The following is a 24,000-nucleotide window of genomic DNA, read 5'->3' as shown; positions in this document are numbered from 1 at the left end:
CTCCTCTCCAGCCTTGCCCCCCCTGCTCTCTCTGTGATTTGTCCCCACCACATTTCCACAGGGCGCTCAAGGTCCGCCAACAACCCCCTTCTGGTAAAACTACCAAAATCACAAATCACTGCTCACCTTCACTCTTTCATTCCTCTTTTTCCCCACCTTTGGAATAAACTCCCTCACTATTCTTTCCCATTCTTCCCTCCAGGCTTTCAAAACAGCTGTTCACCACCACCTCTTATCATCCCCCATCCAGGTCCTCGATCTTTTCTACCCGCGATAATCCACCCAAGCCCACTTCCTTCAATTCCCCTGCTTTACTTCCTGAAAGTCCCTACAATGTCCATCTTCTCTTCGCCATGTTCCCCGTCCCATCCCTCTCCCTTCCACAGATCTCCTAATGTGTCTGTTCCCCACTGTTTTATCCCTCCCACTCCCGCCCCTCTTGTCTCATGCCCCCTTGCTGTGCGTTGTGTGTTAGCTCTCATACGAGCCTCGACAAGGTATACAAAAAAAAGTGTAGTTCCGACATCAGATCGATCCGTTTTGGTGGCACCCCAAGGAGACCAATAATCCCCCAGAGGGCATCCCGATTGACTGAATCAAATGCTTTACAGAGATCTACATAGGCTGCAAGCAGCCCCTGCCCAAATTCTTGTCTGCGTTCGGTGAGGACCTGAAGAGCAAGGATACCGTCAATCGTTGACCTCTTTGGTGTAAAGCCTGACTGCTCTGGATGCTGGTACTTAAGCAGATGGTGGCGAACCCTATCAAGAATTATCCGAGCAAATACCTTGCCCGGCACTGAGAGCAGCATCACCCCTCCGAAGTTGCTGCAGTCTTGGTGATCACCCTTCCCTTTCCAGAGAGGGACAACGAGGCCCCTCTTCCAGTCTGTTGGGATGATACTTGTGTTCCAGGCAGAGCACAGAACTGCATGCAATGACATGAGTGCAGCATTTCCACCAGCCTTGAGAAGTTCAACATGGATGCCACGGATCCCAGGAGCTTTACCCCATTTCAACCAGTTCACCGCACCCTGTGTTTCCACAAATGCAGAGTGGAACACAGTTGATTGGAGGGTCAGCAACAGGGACAGTAACACCCATGACATCTAACTACACTGCTGGTTGATCAGCCTGGTACAGCCACTCAAAGTAACCGGCCCGGCAGGCCTTCACTTCGGACGCCTCCTTCAAGAGCCGACCACCCTCAGCTCTAACTGCAGTACACCGAGGGATGGGCTTGGAGGAACCCAATGCGTGAATTCCCCTGTAAGCAGGATGTGAATCACTTGACTACAGGTGATGCTCTTCCCCCTCACAGATTCCTCGCACATAGGCTTTATTGTCCACCAATAGCGCGTTTACAGTTTTATGCCTCAGTTCCCTGAACAGCTCAGCTCTGCCATTCAACCTGACCCTGTGACTCTGGTCAATGGTATCCAGTGTCCCTTGAGAGATAAAATTATTCTTCACGCTCCGATGAGTTCCAAGACACCCACCGGCAACATCAAGGATGGTGGTCTTGAAGGCACTCCACAACTATTCAGGATCCCCCAAAGCACCACTCAGCCTGTTCGCAAACTCCTCAGCTCCCATCTCACCAAACAGATTGCCAACATCCAGCCTTGGCTGGGATGCCAACATTGCCATCTGGGATGGTACTGGATTTAATGTGCAACTTCAGAGTTGCTACAACAAGCCTGTGGTCAGTATTGAGGAACTGAGCACTCCGGTAAACCCTGCAGTTTTGGATCATCCTCCAGTGACCATCAATGACCACATGGTCAATCTCCTTTGTCACACCACCAGTGCTGGAATACCAAGTCCAGAGTTGAGCGTGTGGGTGCTGAAATCATGAACCGGCCACCCTAAGTCCATGTTTTCTTACATAGTCAAGAACTTAGTGCTATTCAGGTTCACAGTTCCAGGCCCATGGGGACCAACACACATCTCATGATCATCTCTATCAGTTCCAGTCTCTGCATTGAAATCCCCCAAGACGAGAAGAGTATCTCGCCTGGGGCAATTTTCAATTTCAGACTTGAGCATGGCATAGAATGCATCCTCCACAGTGAAATGACTCGCCTCAGTTGGAGCATAAACAGAGACCAGGGAAATGACACCCAAGGAGTGACGAATCCTTAATCTCATAATACGCTCGTTGACCGGTGTTTCCTAAATTATCATTTGTTTCATCTTATCTGACACAGCTACAGCAACTCCTTGGGAATGGTAACCATCAGAGCGATCAGACAAATAGTAGGTGTAACCACCCGCCATGATCTCGCCACAATCCGGTCTCCAAACCTCAGAAAGTGCTGCAATACCAATGTCCAAACGCTTGAGCTCATATGATAACAGACAGGTGATCATCCTCTCTTAGGGATAGGACATTCCAGGCACCCACCCGAAGGGACTGCCTCAGGTTAACCCAAGGAGACTGCCGTCTGGTGGACGACACCTCAGCACCACTCCGACACACACTACCGCAATCTGACTCGGGAAGGTTACCTCATGGTTTCTCTCCTATCATCAAAGATTGGGGGTCCCGAAGGCTTTGTCCCAATCCCATCATCCAGTGAGCTGCCCTGCGAAGAGCAGCTGCACAAGAGGTCCTCCCACGGAGTGGGTTTTCAGCTTTTTTTTGTGCTTTTCATACGTTTTGTGAAATGAAGAGTTTTATGGTGGCTGGAGTGCAAATCCTGCCACCAACCTCCTAATAATAAGTATCCCAACTGCAGGAGGACGTCCGAAGACACAGTTGGGCACTTGATGTGGATGGCTGTTGGCTCACAATGAGTTCCTCCGCCCTTTGACAGACTTTGTTTTTAATCCTGCTGGGTGTCCATATCCATACACCCTCCTCACCAGGAAACTAACAGTTTGGTTTCTATAGGTTTGCATGGTACGTACCTGTAGCAAGTCACAGATCTAATTTGACCTGACCTGACCTGACAATAATATCGTTGGCTGTTGCTGTCTGTTGAGGTTGTAGTTGATTGGTGTCTCTCATTTAACCAGGTGTTTCCATTTTTTTTGGTCCACCACCTGTATTTATTTATGGAAATACTCAAACATGTGTCCATCATTCACTCATCGAATATATAAAGAAAAAAGTTTGTTTGTTTGTTCATTTATGCATTCGGACACTGTGAGAATCAGTGCAACCAAACCTTGCATGGACTCCTCTTTCATCCAGAGGAAGGTTGAGGGCTATGTTTGGATTAAAAGATATATATATATATATATATATATATATATATATATATATATATATATATATATATTAAAATCAGATAATTGACCTTCAGGTCTCGAACGGGTCTTGTGCGAACACACTGCTTTTGTTTTTTTTTTTTCCCGGGAGCGATCGAGTGATATGTTTTGTGAAGATCATATGTTGAGGTTGTAGTGATTTGATGTGCGGTGTTATAAAAATGTAACTAGAAGGACACTCTACGACATTGCCAAATATGCCTCTGCCCGCATTATTACATCATAATACATGTATCAAGTTTGATTTCAATCCCTGAACCCAGATTCAAAATATTAAATATTTCTGGCTGCCAGATCATGTGTGTGATCAGGCTGAAATTTAAAACATTTATTCCACATGACTACTAAATCATAATTATAACGTTTCACGTTGATTGATGAAACGGTTCAAGAGAGTTTAAAAAAAAAGATTTTCACTCAATCCAATATGGCTGCCAGACCATGTGACTTATTAATTATTTGTGAACATCCTGGTATTCCCAAGGCTTGGGGAACATGTGGGTGAATTTTCCCCTCAATCTGTCAAGCCGTTTCAGAGCAGAAGATTTTTGAAGGTTTTAATGTTAAAAGCAATATGGCCGCCAAACCTTGTTACCGATGACCGATGACCCCCCCTCCACCCCCCCTAAACAATTTAGCCCTAGATGACCCTCAAAAATTCTCATAATGATCAGATAAAATGTTGGACATGTGCAATTATGACATCATAACAAAGCCACCGATGACATCTGTCCATCAGGACCACACTCTGTGGAGAGCATCAATGCTGCCGAAGCAGTCTCCTGGGATATTGCGCACAATCCTGGATGGGTCACCACTCCAACACAGGATACTCGAATGGCTCAATCATCCCAGCAAGCTGGTACTCATTTTGCCAACCTTGGAAGGATAACAGGCTGAGTCAACCCCACCTTGTATTAACTTAATGGCCAAGGAGGATTTGAATTCAGGATCCTCGGATCACAAGCCAACCACCCTAATCATGAAGCCAACACCAGGCACGTATGACATCGATTAAAAAAAAAATTAATTCAGATTTGTTTCCCATGGCAAGTCCTTCACATGCCAACTTTCAAAAAAATTTTCCATGGAGCAGTTTCAGAGATATAGAGGTCCAAAGTTTTAAAAAAATTTCCAACATGGCTACCACATTACGTGACATATGACGTCATAATTAACATTAAAACATTCTACATTATCCGTTGCACCTTTGGTGAAAATTTCGTGTCAATTGGATAAGCGGTTGCACAGAAAACAGAGAAAGGTAACACGGACGGACGTATGTAAGGACCGAAGGAAGGATGTTGGGATGGACAGATGAGCTGCAAACATAATGCCCTGAGTGACTTCGTCAGCAGAGGCACAATAAATATAAAGAAGTTAAAAGAAGGGAAAGTGGTCCAATCGCATTTTGCAACACCCAATATTGGTAATTCATAGTAATCACAAGGCCAACATATTCCTCAATTTGTCATCCAAGAAATACTGAAATGCACATTTCATGGAATTTCCACGGGCATGGCTGGGTACTTCAGCAAGAATGTCAGATATGAATCTGAAAAGGCTGCGGCATTTTTAGCCAATAGCAAATGAGTCATATATTTATCAGGACTCCAGTCAGATTCGAACATCTGAAGGAACAGGCTTGTAAAGAATGGCGCTCCATGTCGAGGGATGGCGCTCCATGTCGAGGGATGGCACTCCATGTCGAGGGATGGCACTCCATGTCGAGGGATGGCTCTCCAGATCGAGGGATGGCGCTCCATGTCGAGGGATGGTGCTTCAGGTCGAGGGATGGCACTCCATGTCGAGGGATAGCGCTCCATGTCAAGGGATGGTGCTCCAGGTCAAGGGATGGCGCTTCAGGTCGAGGGAAGGTGCTCCATGTCGAGGGATGGCGCTCCATGTCGAGGGATGGCGCTTCAGGTCGAGGGATGGTGCTCCATGTCGAGGCATGGCGCTCCATGTCAAGGGATGGTGCTTCAGGTCGAGGGATGGTGCTTCAGGTCGAGGGATGGCACTCCATGTCGAGGGATAGCGCTCCAGGTCGAGGGATGGCGTTCCATGTCAAGGGAAGGCTCTCCAGATCGAGGGATGGCGCTCCATGTCGAGGGATGGTGCTTCAGGTCGAGGGATGGCACTCCATGTCGAGGGATAGCGCTCCAGGTCGAGGGATGGCGTTCCATGTCAAGGGAAGGCTCTCCAGATCGAGGGATGGCGCTCCATGTCGAGGGATGGTGCTTCAGGTCGAGGGATGGCACTACATGTCGAGGGTTGGCGCTCCATGTCAAGGAATGGTGCTCCAGGTCGAGGGAGGGCTCTCCATGTCGAGGGATGGCGCTCCATGTCGAGGGATGGCTCTCCATGTCAAGGGATGGCACTCCATGTCGAGGGATGGCTCTCCAGATCGAGGGATGGCGCTCCATGTCAAGGGATGGCACTCCATGCCGAGGGATGGCTCTCCAGATCGAGGGATGGCGCTCCATGTCAAGGGATGGCGCTCCATGTCGAGGGATGGCTCTCCATATCGAGGGAGGGCTCTCCATGTCGAGGGATGGCGCTGTATGTCGATGGATGGCTCTCCAGGTCGTGGGAAGGCACTCCAGGTCGAGGGATGGCACTCCATGTCGAGGGATGGCTCTCCAGGTCGAGGGATGGCTCTCCATGTTGAGGGATAGCTCTCCAGGTCGAGGGATGGCGCTCCATGTTGAGGGATGGTGCTCCATGTTGAGGGATGGTGCTCCAGGTCGAGGGATGGTGCTCCAGGTCAAGGGATGGCGCTTCAGGTCGAGGGAAGGTGCTCCATGTCGAGGGATGGCGCTCCATGTCGAGGGATGGCGCTTCAGGTCGAGGGATGGTGCTCCATGTCGAGGCATGGCGCTCCATGTCAAGGGATGGTGCTTCAGGTCGAGGGATGGTGCTTCAGGTCGAGGGATGGCACTCCATGTCGAGGGATAGCGCTCCAGGTCGAGGGATGGCGTTCCATGTCAAGGGAAGGCTCTCCAGATCGAGGGATGGCGCTCCATGTCGAGGGATGGTGCTTCAGGTCGAGGGATGGCACTCCATGTCGAGGGATAGCGCTCCAGGTCGAGGGATGGCGTTCCATGTCAAGGGAAGGCTCTCCAGATCGAGGGATGGCGCTCCATGTCGAGGGATGGTGCTTCAGGTCGAGGGATGGCACTACATGTCGAGGGTTGGCGCTCCATGTCAAGGAATGGTGCTCCAGGTCGAGGGAGGGCTCTCCATGTCGAGGGATGGCGCTCCATGTCGAGGGATGGCTCTCCATGTCAAGGGATGGCACTCCATGTCGAGGGATGGCTCTCCAGATCGAGGGATGGCGCTCCATGTCAAGGGATGGCACTCCATGTCGAGGGAGGGCTCTCCATGTCGAGGGATGGCGCTGTATGTCGATGGATGGCTCTCCAGGTCGTGGGAAGGCACTCCAGGTCGAGGGATGGCACTCCATGTCGAGGGATGGCTCTCCAGGTCGAGGGATGGCTCTCCAGGTCGAGGGATGGCTCTCCATGTTGAGGGATAGCTCTCCAGGTCGAGGGATGGCGCTCCATGTTGAGGCATGGTGCTCCAGGTCGAGGGATGGTGCTACATGTCGAGGGATGGTGCTCCAGGTCGAGGTATGGTGCTCCATGTAAAGGGATGGTGCTCCATGTCGAGGGATGGTGCTCCATGTTGAGGGATGGTGCTCCAGGTCGAGGGATGGTGCTCCAGGTCAAGGGATGGCACTTCAGGTCGAGGGAAGGTGCTCCATGTCGAGGGATGGCGCTCCATGTCGAGGGATGGCGCTTCAGGTCGAGGGATGGTGCTCCATGTCGAGGCATGGCGCTCCATGTCAAGGGATGGTGCTTCAGGTCGAGGGATGGTGCTTCAGGTCGAGGGATGGTGCTTCAGGTCGAGGGATGGTGCTTCAGGTCGAGGGATGGTGCTCCATTTTGAGGGATGGCGCTCCATGTCGAGGAATGGTGCTCCAGGTCGAGGGATGGCACTCCATATCGAGGGATGGTGCTCCAGGTCGAGGGATGGTGCTCCATGTCGAGGGATGGCGCTTCAGGTCGAGGGATGGTGCTCTATGTCGAGGGATGGCGCTCCATGTCAAGGGATGGTGCTTCAGGTCGAGCGATGGTGCTCCATTTTGAGGGATGGCGCTCCATGTCGAGGGATGGCACTCCATGTCGAGGGATGGCACTCCATGTCGAGGGATGGCACTCCATGTTGAGGGATGGCACTTCATATCGAGGGATGGTGCTCCAGGTCGAGGGATGGCCCTCCATGTCGAGGGATGGCGCTCCATGTCGAGGGATGGTGCTCCAGGTTGAGGGATGGTGCTCCAGGTCGAGGGATGGTGCTTCAGGTCGAGGGATGGTGCTCCAGCTCGAGAGATGGTGCTCTGCCATTTATATTCTTTGATTGGTTGAGATGTTTTCTTCCTCATGTCATCCTGGAAGGACTGGGTGAGCTGAGAATACAATTGAGACCAACTCAGGTGTATGGATGTTTACACCTATGCAGCACAGGTCAGATGTCTAAAGAAGGCAGATGCTCCTCAGCCTTCTTACATGAAACATCATGCACACCACATTAGAAATGGACTGCGAGAGAAAACGGTTCCACGTCGAGGAGATGGAAAAGTAGTGAAATTTCTGATTGCATATCAGTATAAAGAACTTTGTCTTGCCATGTGCTGTGTTTCCTTGTGTGTTGTACGTGCTGTATGTTTGAACAATTGCAGATGGAAGTGCTGCTCAAATGCTAAAGTTAGTACACCTGTCCACACATTCAGGAATGTTGCTTGAACCACATAGTCAGAGGTCAGCCATATTTCAGGTCAGTGACGCATTCGATTTGGTCATTGTGTAAAATCTTGATGACGTTTCATTAAAGAACTTCCTTTCGGGCTGAGATGACAAACTGCTTGGCAGTAATTGCCTGCCCTGCTATCGGTGGTGCACAAGGGTGCACCGGGTGGCAGGCAGGTGCACGTTACAGCATGCCAGGTCGAGCAAGAGGTAGCGAGTGGGTGAACGAGGAAGCATTCCAGGGATTTGTCTTTATCAACATCACAGATGCTTAAGCAATCAGTGTTTGAGAAATCCGAAGGGAGGAGGGGGGCAGGGAGGTGGTCATCATCTAGGTGATGTAGGGGGACTCGACATTCAAATTCAACATTGAGATATACTAGTTCTGATAATTTGGAATTGCTTTTCACATCACACACTTGTATCTGCACCATAAAGCAGAGAACGGAACTTTGCATTTGTACGACACAATTGGCTATGGAACAATTACACAGTTATGCACAAGGAAATATAAGAGAAGGGTGTTTGGCCCATCAAGCTTGTGGTGATTCCACACCGAATCTAATTGATACATTTCAGGTCATCAAAGAACATCCACATCCAGTTGTATAATTAACTGAGTAATCCATTGATTTCTAAGCACAGGATTTGTCTCGAGAGCCAGCAAAACAATGGCGAACTAGTTTCAAGATTGATACTGTGGATCGTTAACACCCATGACCTGAATGCAGACGGGACAGCAGCTTTAATTTATGACGTGAAGGATGGCGTACTACGACATTCAGCACCTTTTGTCAGCACCTTTAAGCGCCAAGATGACAGTTATTTGTTTACTCTGACTCCACAAGAGAACAAATCCATGACTAGACTAGACATATGAGAGGTGAGTACACTACCATCCGAGCTATCCTGCCATCCCTTAGCCAACAGCACCTGCAGGCCTTCCACAGAGATCTCCCATCCAAGTACGAATCGGGTTAAACTCCAATAGGATCCATAGGCTAACCGCCGAATGGGTGAACAATCAATCAGCAAACCACACAGCCAATCAGACAACCAAGAGAGGGAAGGAATTGGTAAAAAGCTGACCAGGGCAAGGCGATGCTGTGCAGCTCTGTGTCTCGCTCCATTGGCCTGTGCACTCTGCTCCACCATGAACAGGTGAAACACAGTCCCGACCGTGCTGCCTGGTCCCAGATCCACAGGTCACGGAACATCGAGTCCAGGTGCCCCACTCTGCCCAATGCCCATCCACTGCGATAGACAGCACACGTCCTTTATGGAGTCATCATAACACCTGTTACCCTGCTCGCGTAGCGCAAAGTGGGGTTAAGCACTTGGTTCACTCTGTCATTCTATGATCGAGGAACTACTACATTTCAATTGAGTGTTTTCTTTTGAACACAAACCTGCAGTTTAGCAATTCTTTGGCTCTGAATTTGGCAAGTTATACGGAGTCTCCCACTGCATGGTAAAGCAATCGCTGCAGCCTTTCTGCCTATCTGGCAGTAAAACAAAATTGGAAATCATTCCAAACAGGAAAGGTACTGGTTTTTTTTATTTCAGGGATGTCATAAAGGACACAAAAAACAAGCATGAACAACTAATTTAACGTGCTAAATAAGGTGGTGTAAATGAGGGTGCATCAACGGCGGTAAACTTCCCCTTCAATGTCTTGTTTTGTTTTCTACAACCTTCAAAACTATTATTTTATTAAAATGGATTTGTATACTTGAACACTGCAGAACACAAATCGCCTTCTTTGCACTTTCGAAAACCTCCAGTTTATCAGTACTTGGGAATTCTTTTTTTACCCTGTGTCGACCAATCAAATTTACTGCTGACTCCGAGTCTGAGGGCGGTTGTACTTGGGAACGCAAAGCAAGAGTCCAAAAGACCCTTCCCATGTCCCTTTTCTCAAGACCCCGTGGGGGTAACGTGTCGAATAAACTCTCGAGTTCACTGGATGATATTGGTGAGTAATGGGGTGAGGAACAGTATCACATAAGGAATGGAGAGTAAGGAAGAAATCGGTATTATGAGAAAATGTAGACTTAGGACATTGGTATGCTATCATACGTGATACAACGTGCAGTCGTGTTTCGCTTACAACATATCAACCGTCATGGCAGGTTTCCAGTTTCAAACATGTCCCATTCACTCCAACAAGAAATCCAACGTACGGTGCTGTGACATCACACCTGGGCAGAGAGCGACATTGCAGACCTTGGTTTGAGTACCCGGACCCTCACACGGGACACCTTCAGGCTCAGGCAGGTTACAGACCCGACGGCGCTTTCGGACTCCACGACCACAGGTGAGCGAGCACAAACTCCATTGGGTCCACACCTCCCAGGCCCCGTGTGCTTGGCAAGGGGCATGGTGATTGCAGCTCAGTCGCAGATAAATATTCCAATCCATTCCCATGCAATCCAATACAAAGGGTCATCGGCCTTAGTGCTTGCAGTGCTTTGATACACCAGACATCACACGACTGTCAACTGCAAATGGTCGACTAGTTTGGCAGGTTATCTAAGAGGCCGGGACCTCACTTCCAAATCTCCAACTTCAATATTTGTCCCAAAAGGAATCAAACTGTAAAAAGGGCTACATTCAAGTTGTTTGTCTCATTTACAGCCACTTTGGGCTTTGGGTGGTATCCCATGCGTGCGGTCTTTGCACCCGACCTAGTACATCATTGGATGCCCGAGCCAGTAAATGTGAAATTACAAGAAGAACAGGAGATGGAAAGGTTAGGTCAATGAGATGTGGATAGATCGAGTAAACTGCTTGTGGATTGTAAGTAAATACAGATGTTGAATTTATAGCAAGTTAATCGAACGAGATGAGATTAAGCAAATTGGCTAAATGAGGGTAATGAGATGTGAACAAACGGAGTGAATCGAATGTGGATACCAAGTAAAATGGGATGTAAATGACATGAACACAGAGTAATTTTGATGCATACAATGAGCACATTCCATCACACACGTGATGCTTACCTGGACAGATGTGTGACAGCATGCAAGGATGCCTCTCTCGGATTGCACCGACGCATGGTGGACCCTGGAGAGCGGGAGAGCAGGCTCGGATTCGAACCTGAGAACCTTGTCCACAGGTCACAGAACACACGCTCCACTCTGACCACTGCTCCCCAACCTCCTCTCCTGCATGCACATCAAGGTAATATTACTCAGGTTTGGGAAAAACACGAGTGATGATGATGATGATGATGATGATGATGATGATGATGATGATGATGATGATGATGATGATGATGATGATGATGAAAATCGCTCTAACTCTTTAATGTCCTCCAAACATCAAACACAACTTTCATAGACCATTTGTACCTGTTTATATTGTTGCAGACGCGGGGTCTGGGGCGAAGACCACGAGGGGGGAAGCTACCTCGAGTTCCCACCAGACTCTCCGGAATCGCACAACACGAATAACTTTGTGACGTGGCGAGTCGCTAATTGACCGCGAACACCAATAACTCAACCATGTGATTTAAGGTCCTCCATCTAATGAATACCATTTACCTAAATGTCACGTGATCTAATTACCAGGGAACATGACCTCGGTACGCACTTGCTCAAACCGGATCACCAGATCAGGTGCAGCCGAGCGGAACTGCCAAGCACGGACCGGCTTGGAAACACATCGTTGGGGAATAACATCCCGGCTAAACGAGGGTGCGTGCTGTGCTGGACAAATGGAAGAAAACACGAAAACGAGCTGGGAACATTTCTATACAACACATTTATTTATAACTTCGGTGTCTATGGTGTGGGAATGAAGAGGTACTATGTCGACGACATGAGGGGTGCGGTGTCATGCCAGAGGAAAATGGGATTGCGAGTCAGTAATGTTCTTCTTTGTGCGTTCACAGAAGACGGGATAGAGGGGTGTATATAGAGAGAATAGATGCATGAGGAGGAAGATCGCTAACCTCGCCTTGGAAAGGTTTGTATGTGCAGCGTGTACCTCAGGGGGATGCTCTACCTGAGCGTTTCCACCTTGTGATATGGCGCATTATCTCCTGCCTATTTATTCGCGGGGCGCATGGCAATGAGCGCTCCACACTGGTCCGTCTGGCTGCGCCAGGATGTCTACAGCATGGCAGGGAGTCTCAAAGGACAGCAGTCACCTCGGATCAGGTTCTCAAAGAAGAAGAAGCTCTCTAAGAAGAAGTGCACTCTCACGGCTCCGTGCTACCCCATTTTATAAGCCCCAGGCAAAGGGTGGGGCGAGGACCAGAAAGCGACGCACTGTGGCCAAAATCCTGCTCCTCTATTAGGCCACACTGGCTCCAGCCATGCCCCGCCAGGCTCCGGAACCGGAAACCGGCTCAGATGCCTACCAGCTTCGGCATGGCTCGGAGCTCCTGGCTTAACATGGGGGCATGCTCCCTGAGCCGGCACCCCGGCTCGGAACGTACACTGAGTGTAGTCTGAATGTCGGATGGCAGCGGATTTTCTCCGTCACCCACAAGCTACACCATGAGCCAAAATGCACACCCGGGACCCGAACCAAACTCCCAGATCACGCTTCCCACGACCCCTCCTTGTTGATTTGGGTCTTGCCATGGTCTGTCGACTGAATGAGGGTTGCAACAATTCTGGACGCTCACCCGGGACGTTCCCGGTGAGATGCGGTGGAGCTATTAGCGTCTGTTGCGTGGTCGAGCATCGCGCGGCACTGAGGACAATCCGACGTAGCGTGGTGCTCCTCAAAATAGAGTGGTGAATTGTAATGATGAAGAGGTACAAGGGGGTGTGGGAAGATTTTTCCCGTGAGTGGGAGGCGTTTGTGGTCAAAGTGGTGAGATTTGGTGAACAAGGTGCGGAGTAAAGTGAGGTGCCGGATGGGAATTGGCGCGCAGATTTGAATAAAATAATGGCGCGCAAATTCCTGGGAGCAGGCTGTCTTGTGTGCAACGGGGATGGGGATGATCCAAGCCACGGGAGGCATCGTGGTGTGCTTTTAAACAATTGTCTATTGAATGGCGTGTCTGCTTGCATGCTTGTTATGTACTATGGCTAAAAGGAAAGGGTTAGAGTAGAGGTCAGAGTATGAATCAGAGATATTTATTAGACCTAACTACGAGACCCACACAACACACTTTGCCCTTTAACCCACTCGACATGAGGGCAGGACTAACTACACGAATACTAATGAAATAACTGCCTGTGGATCACTATGTTGGGTGCCATTGCCTTAGAGGCATGCGGTTTTGCAGAACTGCAACAAGATCAACCTTGGTGAGCAATATAATATGGGGATGAACATTATCTGTAAAATCTTGTTGATAGCATGCAGTGGTGAGCACCTTCATGTGTGGTGGTGGAGGAGGCCTGGTGCTTGATTTTCTATATATCTCAGTGGTGAGCACCATCATGTGTGGTGGTGGAGGAGGCCTGGTGCTTGATTTTCTATATATCTCAGTGGTGAGCACCATCATGTGTGGTGGTGGAGGAGGCCTGGTGCTTGGTTTTCTCCATCTCTCAGTGGTGAGCACCATCATGTGTGGTGGTGGAGGAGGCCTGGTGCTTGGTTTTCTACATCTCTCAGTGGTGAGCACCATCATGTGTGGTGGTGGAGGAGGCCTGGTGCTTGGTTTGCTATATCTCTCAGTGGTGAGCACCATCGTGTGTGGTGGTGGAGGAGGCCTGGTGCTTGGTTTGCTATATCTCTCAGTGGTGAGCACCATCATGTGTGGTGGTGGAGGAGGCCTGGTGCTTGGTTTTCTACATCTCTCAGTGGTGAGAACCATCATGTGTGGTGGTGGAGGAGGCCTGGTGCTTCGTTTTCTACATCTCTCAGTGGTGCCATCGCAGCTTAATTTTAAAACAAAAGGACATGAAACATTAGAATCAAATGGAACGACTGTATTGAGTTATCAGAAGGAACCCAAAATACTGCAAGTAAAGAGCAAAGATGGAGTCATCAGGAGGAACCTGGATAGGATTGGCGTTTCAGCCGCTACTCCAAAACCCTCAAACGCATCGAGACGCAGCCAAGTGAGGCTTACAGAAAAAAATTCTGTAAAAATGAACTTCTCCTTGGAGAGATAGATAAAGAAAGATAGAAGGAGTAAAAGAGATGAAAGAAAAAGTAAGAATTAGAACTGATGGAAAGAAATGTGAAAAGAACAAAGAACAAAGATGTCGGGAAGAACCCTATTGTGAAAATGTTGAGGGAACAAAGAACATTTGAGAGGGTACAAGATGGAGCATCTGAAGGGAACTCGAACTGAACTGTTGGCAGCCATTACCAAATGCTGGGATTTTGAAGATGGCCCAACCAGAGGAAAGGACCACAAAATTGGAGTGCCAATGAGAAGATGAAGAACACCGCTCTCTTATTTAGAACCGATATGTTCTCGTGGATCAGGCATTGCGTGGCGGAGGTATGTCCTCCACTGAGTGCCCTTCCAGTTAATCCTGCTGTCATAGAATAACATAAATGGCGTCGTTGGAAAACTAATAATCGATTTACATGGAACAAAACTTCGTGTCTGTTTAATCATTGGGATTCCTGATGACTTAGTGCAGGAAATACCTGGTGTTTGAAACATTCAGGACAACATTGAAGAAAGACTCTACAATAACAACTGGTGAATGCTAAACCATCGAGCGAGAACGTGGTAAATGTGTCGTTTAGTGGTATTTTGATGTAAAACTTCTCTAATTATTTTCATAACCAGAACGGCGCTCGAGAGAGAGCTTATGTCCACCAGACCGAACAGTTTACGTCTTGTATCCCACTGTTTGCTTCATTTAAATTCCATCTTTGCTGTTCCAACCAAAACACTTAATCTCATTTGTAAATTAAAGTAAAGCAATTGAACATATTTAGAACATCAGACTAATCATCATGGCAATTGATTAGTCTGATGATGTCATTACAGGGATTTCCCAACTGCTACCTTGTCTTATCGAGGTACACTGCACCGCCTTTACTTTCTCAAATATAGTTTGTAGTAACTGAAAACAGCAACGGTAAAAACATCCCTGAATGAAGGTGTGGAATGAGGGGGGTGGGGGGGGTGTCTTCATGGAGTGTTACTTAATATTTCTGTGGGCGTCTGTTGAAGCGTTACAGGGGGGTATCAGATTTGGGAGAAAAATGCGTTGTGTCATTTTTAAATGGCCCCTGACAGGTTTCTGTGCAATCATTGATCGTATGATCGGGGAGCAGAAAACGTTTTACATATTCCGCTGTTTTGATGTGGAAATGGCCGATTGCTTTTATGAGCAGGAGGCGGCTGAGAATATATATGGGACAACTTTGGAAGGGGGAGGAGGAATTGAAGACTTTCAGTGGGAGAGGGGACATGGAGGGTTTGAAGGCTTGAGTGTTGCCTTATGGTTGGGAGGGGAAGGTGAGAACTTGGAGTTGGAGGGTGGGCAGGGAGTGGAGTAAAGATGGGACAGAGTTTGCAAGGAAGGGTGGGGTTTTTTGGTGTAGAGTTGTCAGAATTGCATGTGTATGTTTACTCACAATAAAATTGTGTGTGCTTGTGTGCGTGCGTGTGCGTGCGTGTGTGTTCAAAAGTAGAAGTCAGACAAGAATTATTGCAGTTTCTAACGTATTGACCATTTCTACATCATTCGTGTATCGCCATGCATTGTGCACAGTGTTTCTCCAGCCCAGAACATTTGTACCCACTGTGCCTTGTGCGTGGCCCACACCAGCCCTGCAGAGCACGCGTCCGCAAATAACAGGCATGACAATGTGAAAGTTGTTTGGTGCTGTCAAACTATACACCATGGTCACGGAGATTTAACATCATTTTATAGTTTTCTCCATTTTTGCATATTATCTACCCTACTGGTCATAAGTTTTAGAACACCCCCATTTTTCCAGTTTTTACTGAAATTTAAACAGTTCAAGTCCAGTGAATAACCTGAAATGGTACAAAGATAAGCGGTAAACTTTCAAAGGTATAAAAAAAGAGTTTAGGTTACCAAAAAATGAAAACATAATGTAAATTTCAGAGTTGTTAAAAAGAGCCCTTTTCAGGGAACAAGTAATGAGTTAGCAACTGCAGCTGTTCTGCAGCAATGGAAGTAAATTAAGCCTTGAAAGTTTAGCAAACAATTCCTACAGGTGTCCTAACTTTTGTTGATTAGTTACAAACCCTCTGACTGCATAAAAGCAGTGTTGGGACAGACTGTGTTGCTTCACCCTCTGAAGCATTATTTGGACAATATTGCATTGCAGTAAGTAGTATATTGCTATCATAATGGTGAGAAAAAGACAATTAACAAAGGAAGACAGACATACTAAGATAATCCTTAAAATTGTAGGTCTTTCCTTTGGAGAAATTGCAAAGTAAGCCAAGGTGTCAGTGAGTACAGTTTCCTACACCATCAAAAGGCATTCGGAAACTGGAGGAAACTCTGACAGGAAGAGGTCTGGCAGGCCCAAAGCCACAACACAATCAGAAGACAAGTTTCTGAGAGTCAACAGCTTGCGTAATAGGCATCTCACAGGACAGCAGCTTCAAGCACAGCGTAACACTGGTCGAAGTAAGGAAGTCTCAGTTTCAACTGTGAAGAAAAACTTTGAGCTGCAGGCTTGACAGGTCGAGTGGCAGCAAGAAAGCCATTGCTAAGATGGCAAAATAAGAAAAGGAGGTTTTCCATGGGCAGTGAAGCACCGCCAGTGGACTACTGAAAACTGGAAGAAGGTCTTTTGGACCGATGAATCAAATTTGAAAGCTTCGGTTCATCACGCAGGGTTTTTGTACGCCGTCGAGTAAGCGAAAGGATGGTTCCTCAGTGTGTGACACAAACTATCAAACATGGAGGAGGAAGTATGATGATCTGGGGCTCTTTTGCTGGATCCAGAGTCGGTGACTTGCATAGAGTGACTGGCATCCTGAACCAAAAGGGCGACCACAGCATTTTGCAGTGCCGCGCAATACCCTCTGGTCTATGCCTAGTTGGTCAGGTGTTCATCCTACAGCAAGATAACGACCCAAAACATACCTCCAGGCTATGCCAGAACTACCTTAGAAGAAAAGAACAAGACGGTAGGCTTCAAATCATGGAATGGCCAGCACAGTCTCCAGACTTAAACCCCATCGAGCTGGTTTGGGATGAACTGGACAGAAGGGTGAAAGCAAAGCAACCTACAAGTGCAACACATTTGTGGGAACTTCTGCACCACTGTTGGGAAGAACTTTCCGAACAATATTTGATTTCCATTGCAGAAAGAATGCCATGAGTATGTTCGGCTGTTATATCTGCAAAAGGTGGCTACTTTGATGAGTGAAAAATTTAGATTAAATTTTGTTCAACAAAACGATTCCATGATTTCTTTTTTTATCTGCAATTGTTTATTTGTCCTATGCTTTAATTTCAGAGTACAGTGAGCATAATGACAAACTTCACAAGACTAATGGAAATGTACATTGAGAAAACAGAAAGTTTAAAGTACCTTTGATTTAAAGAGATAAACAACAGGTGAAACTATAGGAATACAAGTGAATTTAGAAGGAGAAGGTTACGAGTTTCCAGTGGGAAATGAAGAAATCCCATTTTTTGATGTTGAGTACCCAGCTTGGCGAGACTTGGGAAGGAGTCCAGGTGTGGAAATTGGAGAGACATCGCCCTGCGGAACCACCTTGGTTCACTCTGCAACGCTACAGGCAAACATGGACAAGCACCAAATAATGCAAACACGCAGGCAAAGGGGGAAAAGGGTAGAGTGTGAGCAATCAGAATTCTGATGATAATTTATTATTATTATTATTATTATTATTATTACATACATACCTCGGTTAGTCGAACGAGAATGGCTTGCAGCCAGACACCCATCCTTCGTCTCATCACATCCAAGTGCTCCAACCTGTTGCTCCCATGAAAACCTACTTCCAAGACGTCCAACAAATCCACTTCCGGGGCAATGGCAGAGTGCCAGGCTGGCGCCACATTCCCAGAATGGTTGGCTGGCACCCTGGCAGGACTCTAGCCAGCCACATAGAACACTGCAAGCCTCTTCATTTGGCTGTGGAACATCGAGGAAAAGGAACGATAGTTCAACCGAGTCTCCGACTGGCCATTCGTTGGTCGTTGCAATTCCATTAGTTTGGTTTGCTTGGTATCTTGACCAACTGCCTGCGCTGAAGCTGATGGTGATGGCAATATTACTGTTGTCCCATTGTGAGATCCACGGGCGCTTGTACACCTCTTCATTACAGAGCTCAATAGTTATATTGGTGTTCCCAGATGACCGGTGGCTGTCCGCGAGAGTCAACCTGATGCTAAAAGCTTGGCATGAGTGCTGGCTATTCACACTTAATTTGACAAAGGCAGAAAGACCTTTGGGTTTAGGGTTGAACAAAATCCATTGGCAAGAGGTCACGTTCCTGTCATAAATATCGTTGGAGCTGAAGACACCATGGAAGTGGTCTTGAAGGATTATTAAGCAAGAAGGGTGATTAATGTCAATATCCAGGGCCAGGTCCAGCCTGGCGATCAGCAGGATGCAAAAGCCCAACGGAGCAGCCGCTCGCATCCTCTGACATTGCACCTGCAGGAACAGCAGTCAAAATGACTAGAATAATATTTCTCTACAAGGTCGAGGCTCATGGAAGAGCAAGATAATGGGGGTCATGAACTAAAGGTAGGGCAGCAGGGCAACTTTTAGACACAAGCAAGAGAATTAACGAAAGGGAAAAGTGGTGAGAGGAGGGGAAGAAACACAGTAACATGCAAGTAAGAGGGTCAGACAGGGAAGGGTTAATGGGGGAATAAAGATCATGTTCATAATGGCTGTGCACCAACTGTACCAAGAAGTCAGGAGACATCCGATGTAGGGATGGCCTAGATACTCTATTGCTCAATACAACAAAAATCCTCAAAAACATCGACCAAGATAAAACTTATAAACATATAAGTTACCTACCATTCATCTGCGGAGAGTTTCCCATCCAATAACACTTGTTAAACTTTGGGACATCATTGCTGAACTCGAAAAATAAGAGACCCAAAAGTGCTAATTTCTTGTTCTTCTTTTCTGACAGCCGAACTCAAAATTGGTTTAAGCTACGAACTTGGTTTAAACACGAATCTGCTGCATTTTATCGTGTGGAAGTGCAAACTGATCAAAAATTTGATCGGTTGAAAGGATTCCACGAAAAGTATGCAAAACTGCATTCCTTTGCAAAGGAATAGCAAGGGACCAGAGGGGTGGGCAGGACTTTGACTGCCAATTAGCCTGATGGGAGCGGGTCACGAGAAACATTTGCTCAAGGGCTAATGGGTATGGTGGAATGGTGGAATGTTATCAAGGTTGTGTATTTCTAAAGTACGTACTAATAATACACATGCATGAACTGTCGGGGATGCCTCTTCGTGATGGTCGTACTCCCCCAATGGAAGTGAGGGTCCAAACCTTCCCCACTCTTCCCTGCTGCCCGGATTCATCAATGAAGCACAGTCACAATCAGTGCGCCAATCATTCCAAATGAACCGGCTCTTTCCCTCCACCCACTCCTTCCCCCACCCCCCCATCCCCACCCCCACCATCCCCACCCCCAACCACAACATCTTGGATTTGAGGAATCTGAGGAATTGAGGAATCTCTGGTTTGCGCCTGGGAGGTCGATTGACTGTCTGCGTGCTGCTGTCCTGTTCGTGCAGGGCAGGCACAGGGCCAACAGACAGCAACAACACACACATTTCCATAAAATACGTACTATTTAGAATGCCAGATCATCCATAAAGTATGTGCAGTACCAATACAATGTGAGCACATCGATAAAGTTTGCACTGCAACATTTGTAAATCAGTAGTAGAACATAGTTAACAAATAAAAAAAGGACATAAATTGTCATCACTCCTGTTGTTTTAGTAATTTTGCTGGATGGAGTTGGAGGGCTAGCCCATATTAATGTACAACTAAAATGGCCGCCTGTTTCCCAATGATCACATCGCAAAATAAAGCGAAATGCATGTGTATGCCATCATGTCCTGTGCCTGTGCCAAGTTTGAACAAAATTGGACCATGCATATCTGACAAATGGTTGGGGACACATTTAAGTAACAAAATGGCCACCAGTCGGCCATCTTGGAAAAACTGTGACGTGTATATTTAAGCCATCATTCGTTATCTTTGTGCCAGCTTTGAACGACATCCGTAAATGTATGTCCAAGAAATGGTTGAGGACATGTTCAACACCGGATTTTTTTTTACAACTAAAATGGCTGCCAGTCGGCTATCTTAGATCTGATCTCGAAACCAAATGGTGGGCAAATGTAAGCCATCATTCAGTAACTGCAAGCCAAGTTTGAACAGCGATTGGTAAACGCTTGTGCGAAAAATGGTTGGATGTGTTTGACACCGGGGTTTTTTTATTTTTGTATTTTTTACAAGTAAATGGCCACCAGTCAGCCATATTTGATGGCAATGTGAAATAAAATGATTTGCATATGTATATCATCATGTGTTGTCTTTGTGTCAAGTACGAATAAAATCGGTCCATACATGTCCGAGATATGGCTGCAGTCGCACGCACGCACGGACACGAAAATCGAGACCAAATCATTGAGCCCCCATTTCGGATCAAGTCTAACAGGGGCTAATAAAGGTGCTCTTGTCACATCATCTTGGCAAAACACTTTAGAACCAGAAATTATCGTTACGTCAAGTGAGTCACTTAATTAGCTTCAGCAAAGATTGTACCAAGAGCAAAGATCGCAAAGATGACCGGATACCATGACGTCCCGCTTCGATGCATCCCTGCTTTGATTGGACACTTGACCCTGACCCATGATGTTTATTAATATTCAATTGAATTCAGAATGGGATTAAAATTAATTATTTTCAAATCAAATGGAAGACCAAATGGGTAGAGTCCTGCATTGGAGTAATCAGAAGGATCCCAAACAAGCAAAAAGAAAAGATGAAGTCATCAGGAGGAACCTGGAAAGGATTCACATTTCAGCTGCTACTCCTCCACCCTCAAACCCATCGACACGCAGCCAAGTGAGCCTTATTCAAAAATGAAAAGAAAAACAGTTCAAAAACGTTAAATAATTCTGGCTGCCAGACCATGCATCCAATCAGGTTGAAATTTAAAACATATTGTTGCGGGTTGGGGTCCGACGGCGAGAACAACCGCTCGGTGGGGGAAGTTACGTCCCCCCCCCACCACACTCCCGGAATTGTAGGCCGTCGCTCACGGATAATTCCGTGACACGGTGGGTCGCTTAACCGACCTTGGACACCAACACTTCAACTGCGTGGCAAAGGGTCTTTTTGTCTACAATCAATTTACCTAATTAACCATGCGGTTTCGACTACGGGGGAACCACGTCCTCAGTACGCCTTTCCCCAACCGAATCACTCTACCACTTCGGTCGAGTACCAACTACCAACTCCGGATCGGATGCAGCCGAGCGGAACTGCCAAGGACATACGGCTGGAATGAACAGATTATCGGGAATAAAGACCCGGCTAAACTCAGATCCGAACCATGCTGGACCAATGAAAGACAAGACAAAATCGAACTGGGAACATTTCTACAATAATTTATTTACAATCAACTTACAAAAGAAGGACACAGAGCAGACTTATCGTGAGAATACAGGCAACATTTGCAATGATCAGAGCACTTATACAGTGTGACTCACCAGACGACTCACCAGAAATAAACCCAGATGAATGGCAAAGGACTTTTGTAGCCAGGGAGGGAGTGAGCTGAGGGCGCAGTTCGGCCCACAGCCACAAGTGTGGAATTCTTGTGTGCGCGGAGGAGCCCGGGTGGAGAGCGTGGAGTCCAAGGTATGAACGGGGCTTGAAAGTGTGAAAGAGAAGGTGGAGTTCCCGACGCTTGATGTCGTAGGGTAGACCAGTCACAAACAGTGTGCGAACCTTTCTTGGCTCCGCGATGTGGGATCCAAGGCACCCAGGATCATTGGGTATCTCCCGCGATGAGGCTGAGTCTATGGGTCTCTCACTCTCAACGAACTCTCCGACTTGCCCACAACCCTCTCAAGATGACTCGCTTTCCAGCTCACCCTCTCTGAACGAACGAGCCCCGAAAAGAACCCCAGACTGAGAATGGTGTCGTAATTTATAGATCCCCAAGGTCGGGGCGGGCCTTGACGACGCAGACGTCACTGACCGCCCTGGTTGGCCAGAGCTTCCATGGAGTCCGCCCTTTCTGGGCGGGTTTTCGGCCATGCCGGGAAGCCCGCCCACTCCACGCGTGTCCAGACTCGCTAAAAAGGTACTGCACGAAGATTTTGCCTCGGAAGGTGAGAAGAAGGTACTGCACAAAGATTTTGCCTCGGAAAGTGAAAGGAAGGTACTGTGGTTCAAAATAAAAGGGGAGAAATTATTTATAAATCTAACTAAAAGCCATCGGAACACACCCCCCTTTTGCTTTCCCACTACACACAAGGAGGGGTTCTATCTGCGCATATACTTAACGGAATAACTGACTTGGGACACCTGTATGTTGTATGCATACGGTTCCGAGAACCGTTAACAATATATTCACTATCAACACTTGATCACAATTTTGAAGTTTCACATCCATTGATTTCACATCCGGTCACAAGAGAAAGAATTTTTTTGAAGATTTTCACTCAATCCAATATGGCTGCCAAACCATGTGACATAAATTATTCATGAATACCCTGGTTTTCCCTAAGACTTAGGGAACATTTCTGCAAAGTTCCTCCGAGATCTGTCCAGCCATTCTGGAGAAAAACATTTTTATCGGTTTAAGGGTAAATCCAATATGGCTGCCAAACCATGTGACCTATGACGTCATATGTGTGAACGTTTTGCTCTTCATGGATAGGCAGTAATACCTGTAAAGTTTTGCTTCGATCTGCTCAGCTTTCAGGGAAGATTTGTGAAGGTATTTTTTCATTATTATTTTTATAATACTTGCACGCAACCAACGTGGAAGCACGCAACCAACGTGGAAGCACGCAACCAACGTGGAAGCACGCAACCAACGTGGAAGCACGCAACCAACGTGGAAGCACGCAACCAACGTGGAAACACGCAACCGACCAATGCACTCAAAAAATCTTCGATTTTTACAAGGAACAAACAGACAGACAAACAAACACACAAATGGACCCAAAAGCAATTCCCTCTCCTCTGGTGAGGGTAATGACTAAGGGGGTTCGTACAAGGGAGTTCCTTCCAGAGGGAATGTTTCATCCCAAATTGAATATTTATAAGAATTCCTTCCAAATAAGCCTGGTGTTGGCTTAATGGTTCGGGTGGTGGGCTTTGGATCCTCGGGTCCTGAATTCAAATCATGCTCAGCCGTTGAATTAATACCAGGTGGGGTTGACAGCCTGACATCCTTCTGAGGTTGGCAAAATGAGTGCCAGCATGCTGGTATCCTGTGTCGGAGTGGTGACCCGTCCAAGATTTTGCCCAATAGCCAAGGAGACTGCTGAAGCAGCACCAACGCTCTGCACAAAGTGTGGTCCCAATCTCCTCTCCTCCTCCTCCTCCTCTCCTCCTCCTCCTCCTCTCCTCCTCCTCCTCCTCCTCCTTCCAAATGGAATATTTATGCAATCAATATTAAACCCACATTGATAAAGACCCCTTTCACCATACCTAACTGCATCCTCTTTCATCCAGTTTTCTGCTACCTCCTACTCATCTTCTCCACCTCTCTCCTCATCTCCTGTTGGTTTGTTCCTTTGCTTTCTTTGCTCAACCGTTGCCCCACTACCCTCACCGTCACGACGGTGATCCTTCCATGAGCCTCGATGTTGTATTATAAGAGGGAGTTCCTGCGTGACATCAAACGGAAGGACCTTGATGAATTATATTACAAATCCACATTTGCAATAATCCTTCGTTTGCTTCAAAAAGGAAGAAAGCGTTCACATCAAGTCACAGCGATGTTATTTCCAGTG

General features: G+C 47.2%; 1 protein-coding gene across 3 annotated transcripts in view; it reads right to left on the bottom strand.

Annotated features, from left to right (window-relative positions):
• Positions 1 to 24,000, bottom strand: part of LOC147025652 (adhesion G protein-coupled receptor B1-like) — a 182,989-nt gene that overhangs the window by 130,589 nt on the left and 28,400 nt on the right. For all 3 annotated transcript variants that reach the window (XM_085886856.1, XM_085886858.1, XM_085886857.1), the window contains exons 2-6: positions 17,878 to 18,634; positions 17,658 to 17,744; positions 11,089 to 11,253; positions 10,288 to 10,452; positions 9,176 to 9,340 (exon numbers count right to left, since the gene is read on the bottom strand). In XM_085886856.1, the coding sequence (XP_085742982.1) occupies positions 9,176 to 9,340; positions 10,288 to 10,452; positions 11,089 to 11,253; positions 17,658 to 17,744; positions 17,878 to 18,634 (1,339 nt within the window). The remainder of the gene's footprint in view (positions 1 to 9,175; positions 9,341 to 10,287; positions 10,453 to 11,088; positions 11,254 to 17,657; positions 17,745 to 17,877; positions 18,635 to 24,000) is intronic.

Source organism: Eptatretus burgeri, chromosome 6, assembly GCF_056783735.1.
Source record: "Eptatretus burgeri isolate ZD-2024b chromosome 6, Ebu_testis_v1, whole genome shotgun sequence".
NCBI classification, from domain to species: Eukaryota; Metazoa; Chordata; class Myxini; order Myxiniformes; family Myxinidae; genus Eptatretus; species Eptatretus burgeri.
Note: the sequence above shows the minus strand (reverse complement) of the source record. Positions and strands in the feature narration are given on the sequence as shown.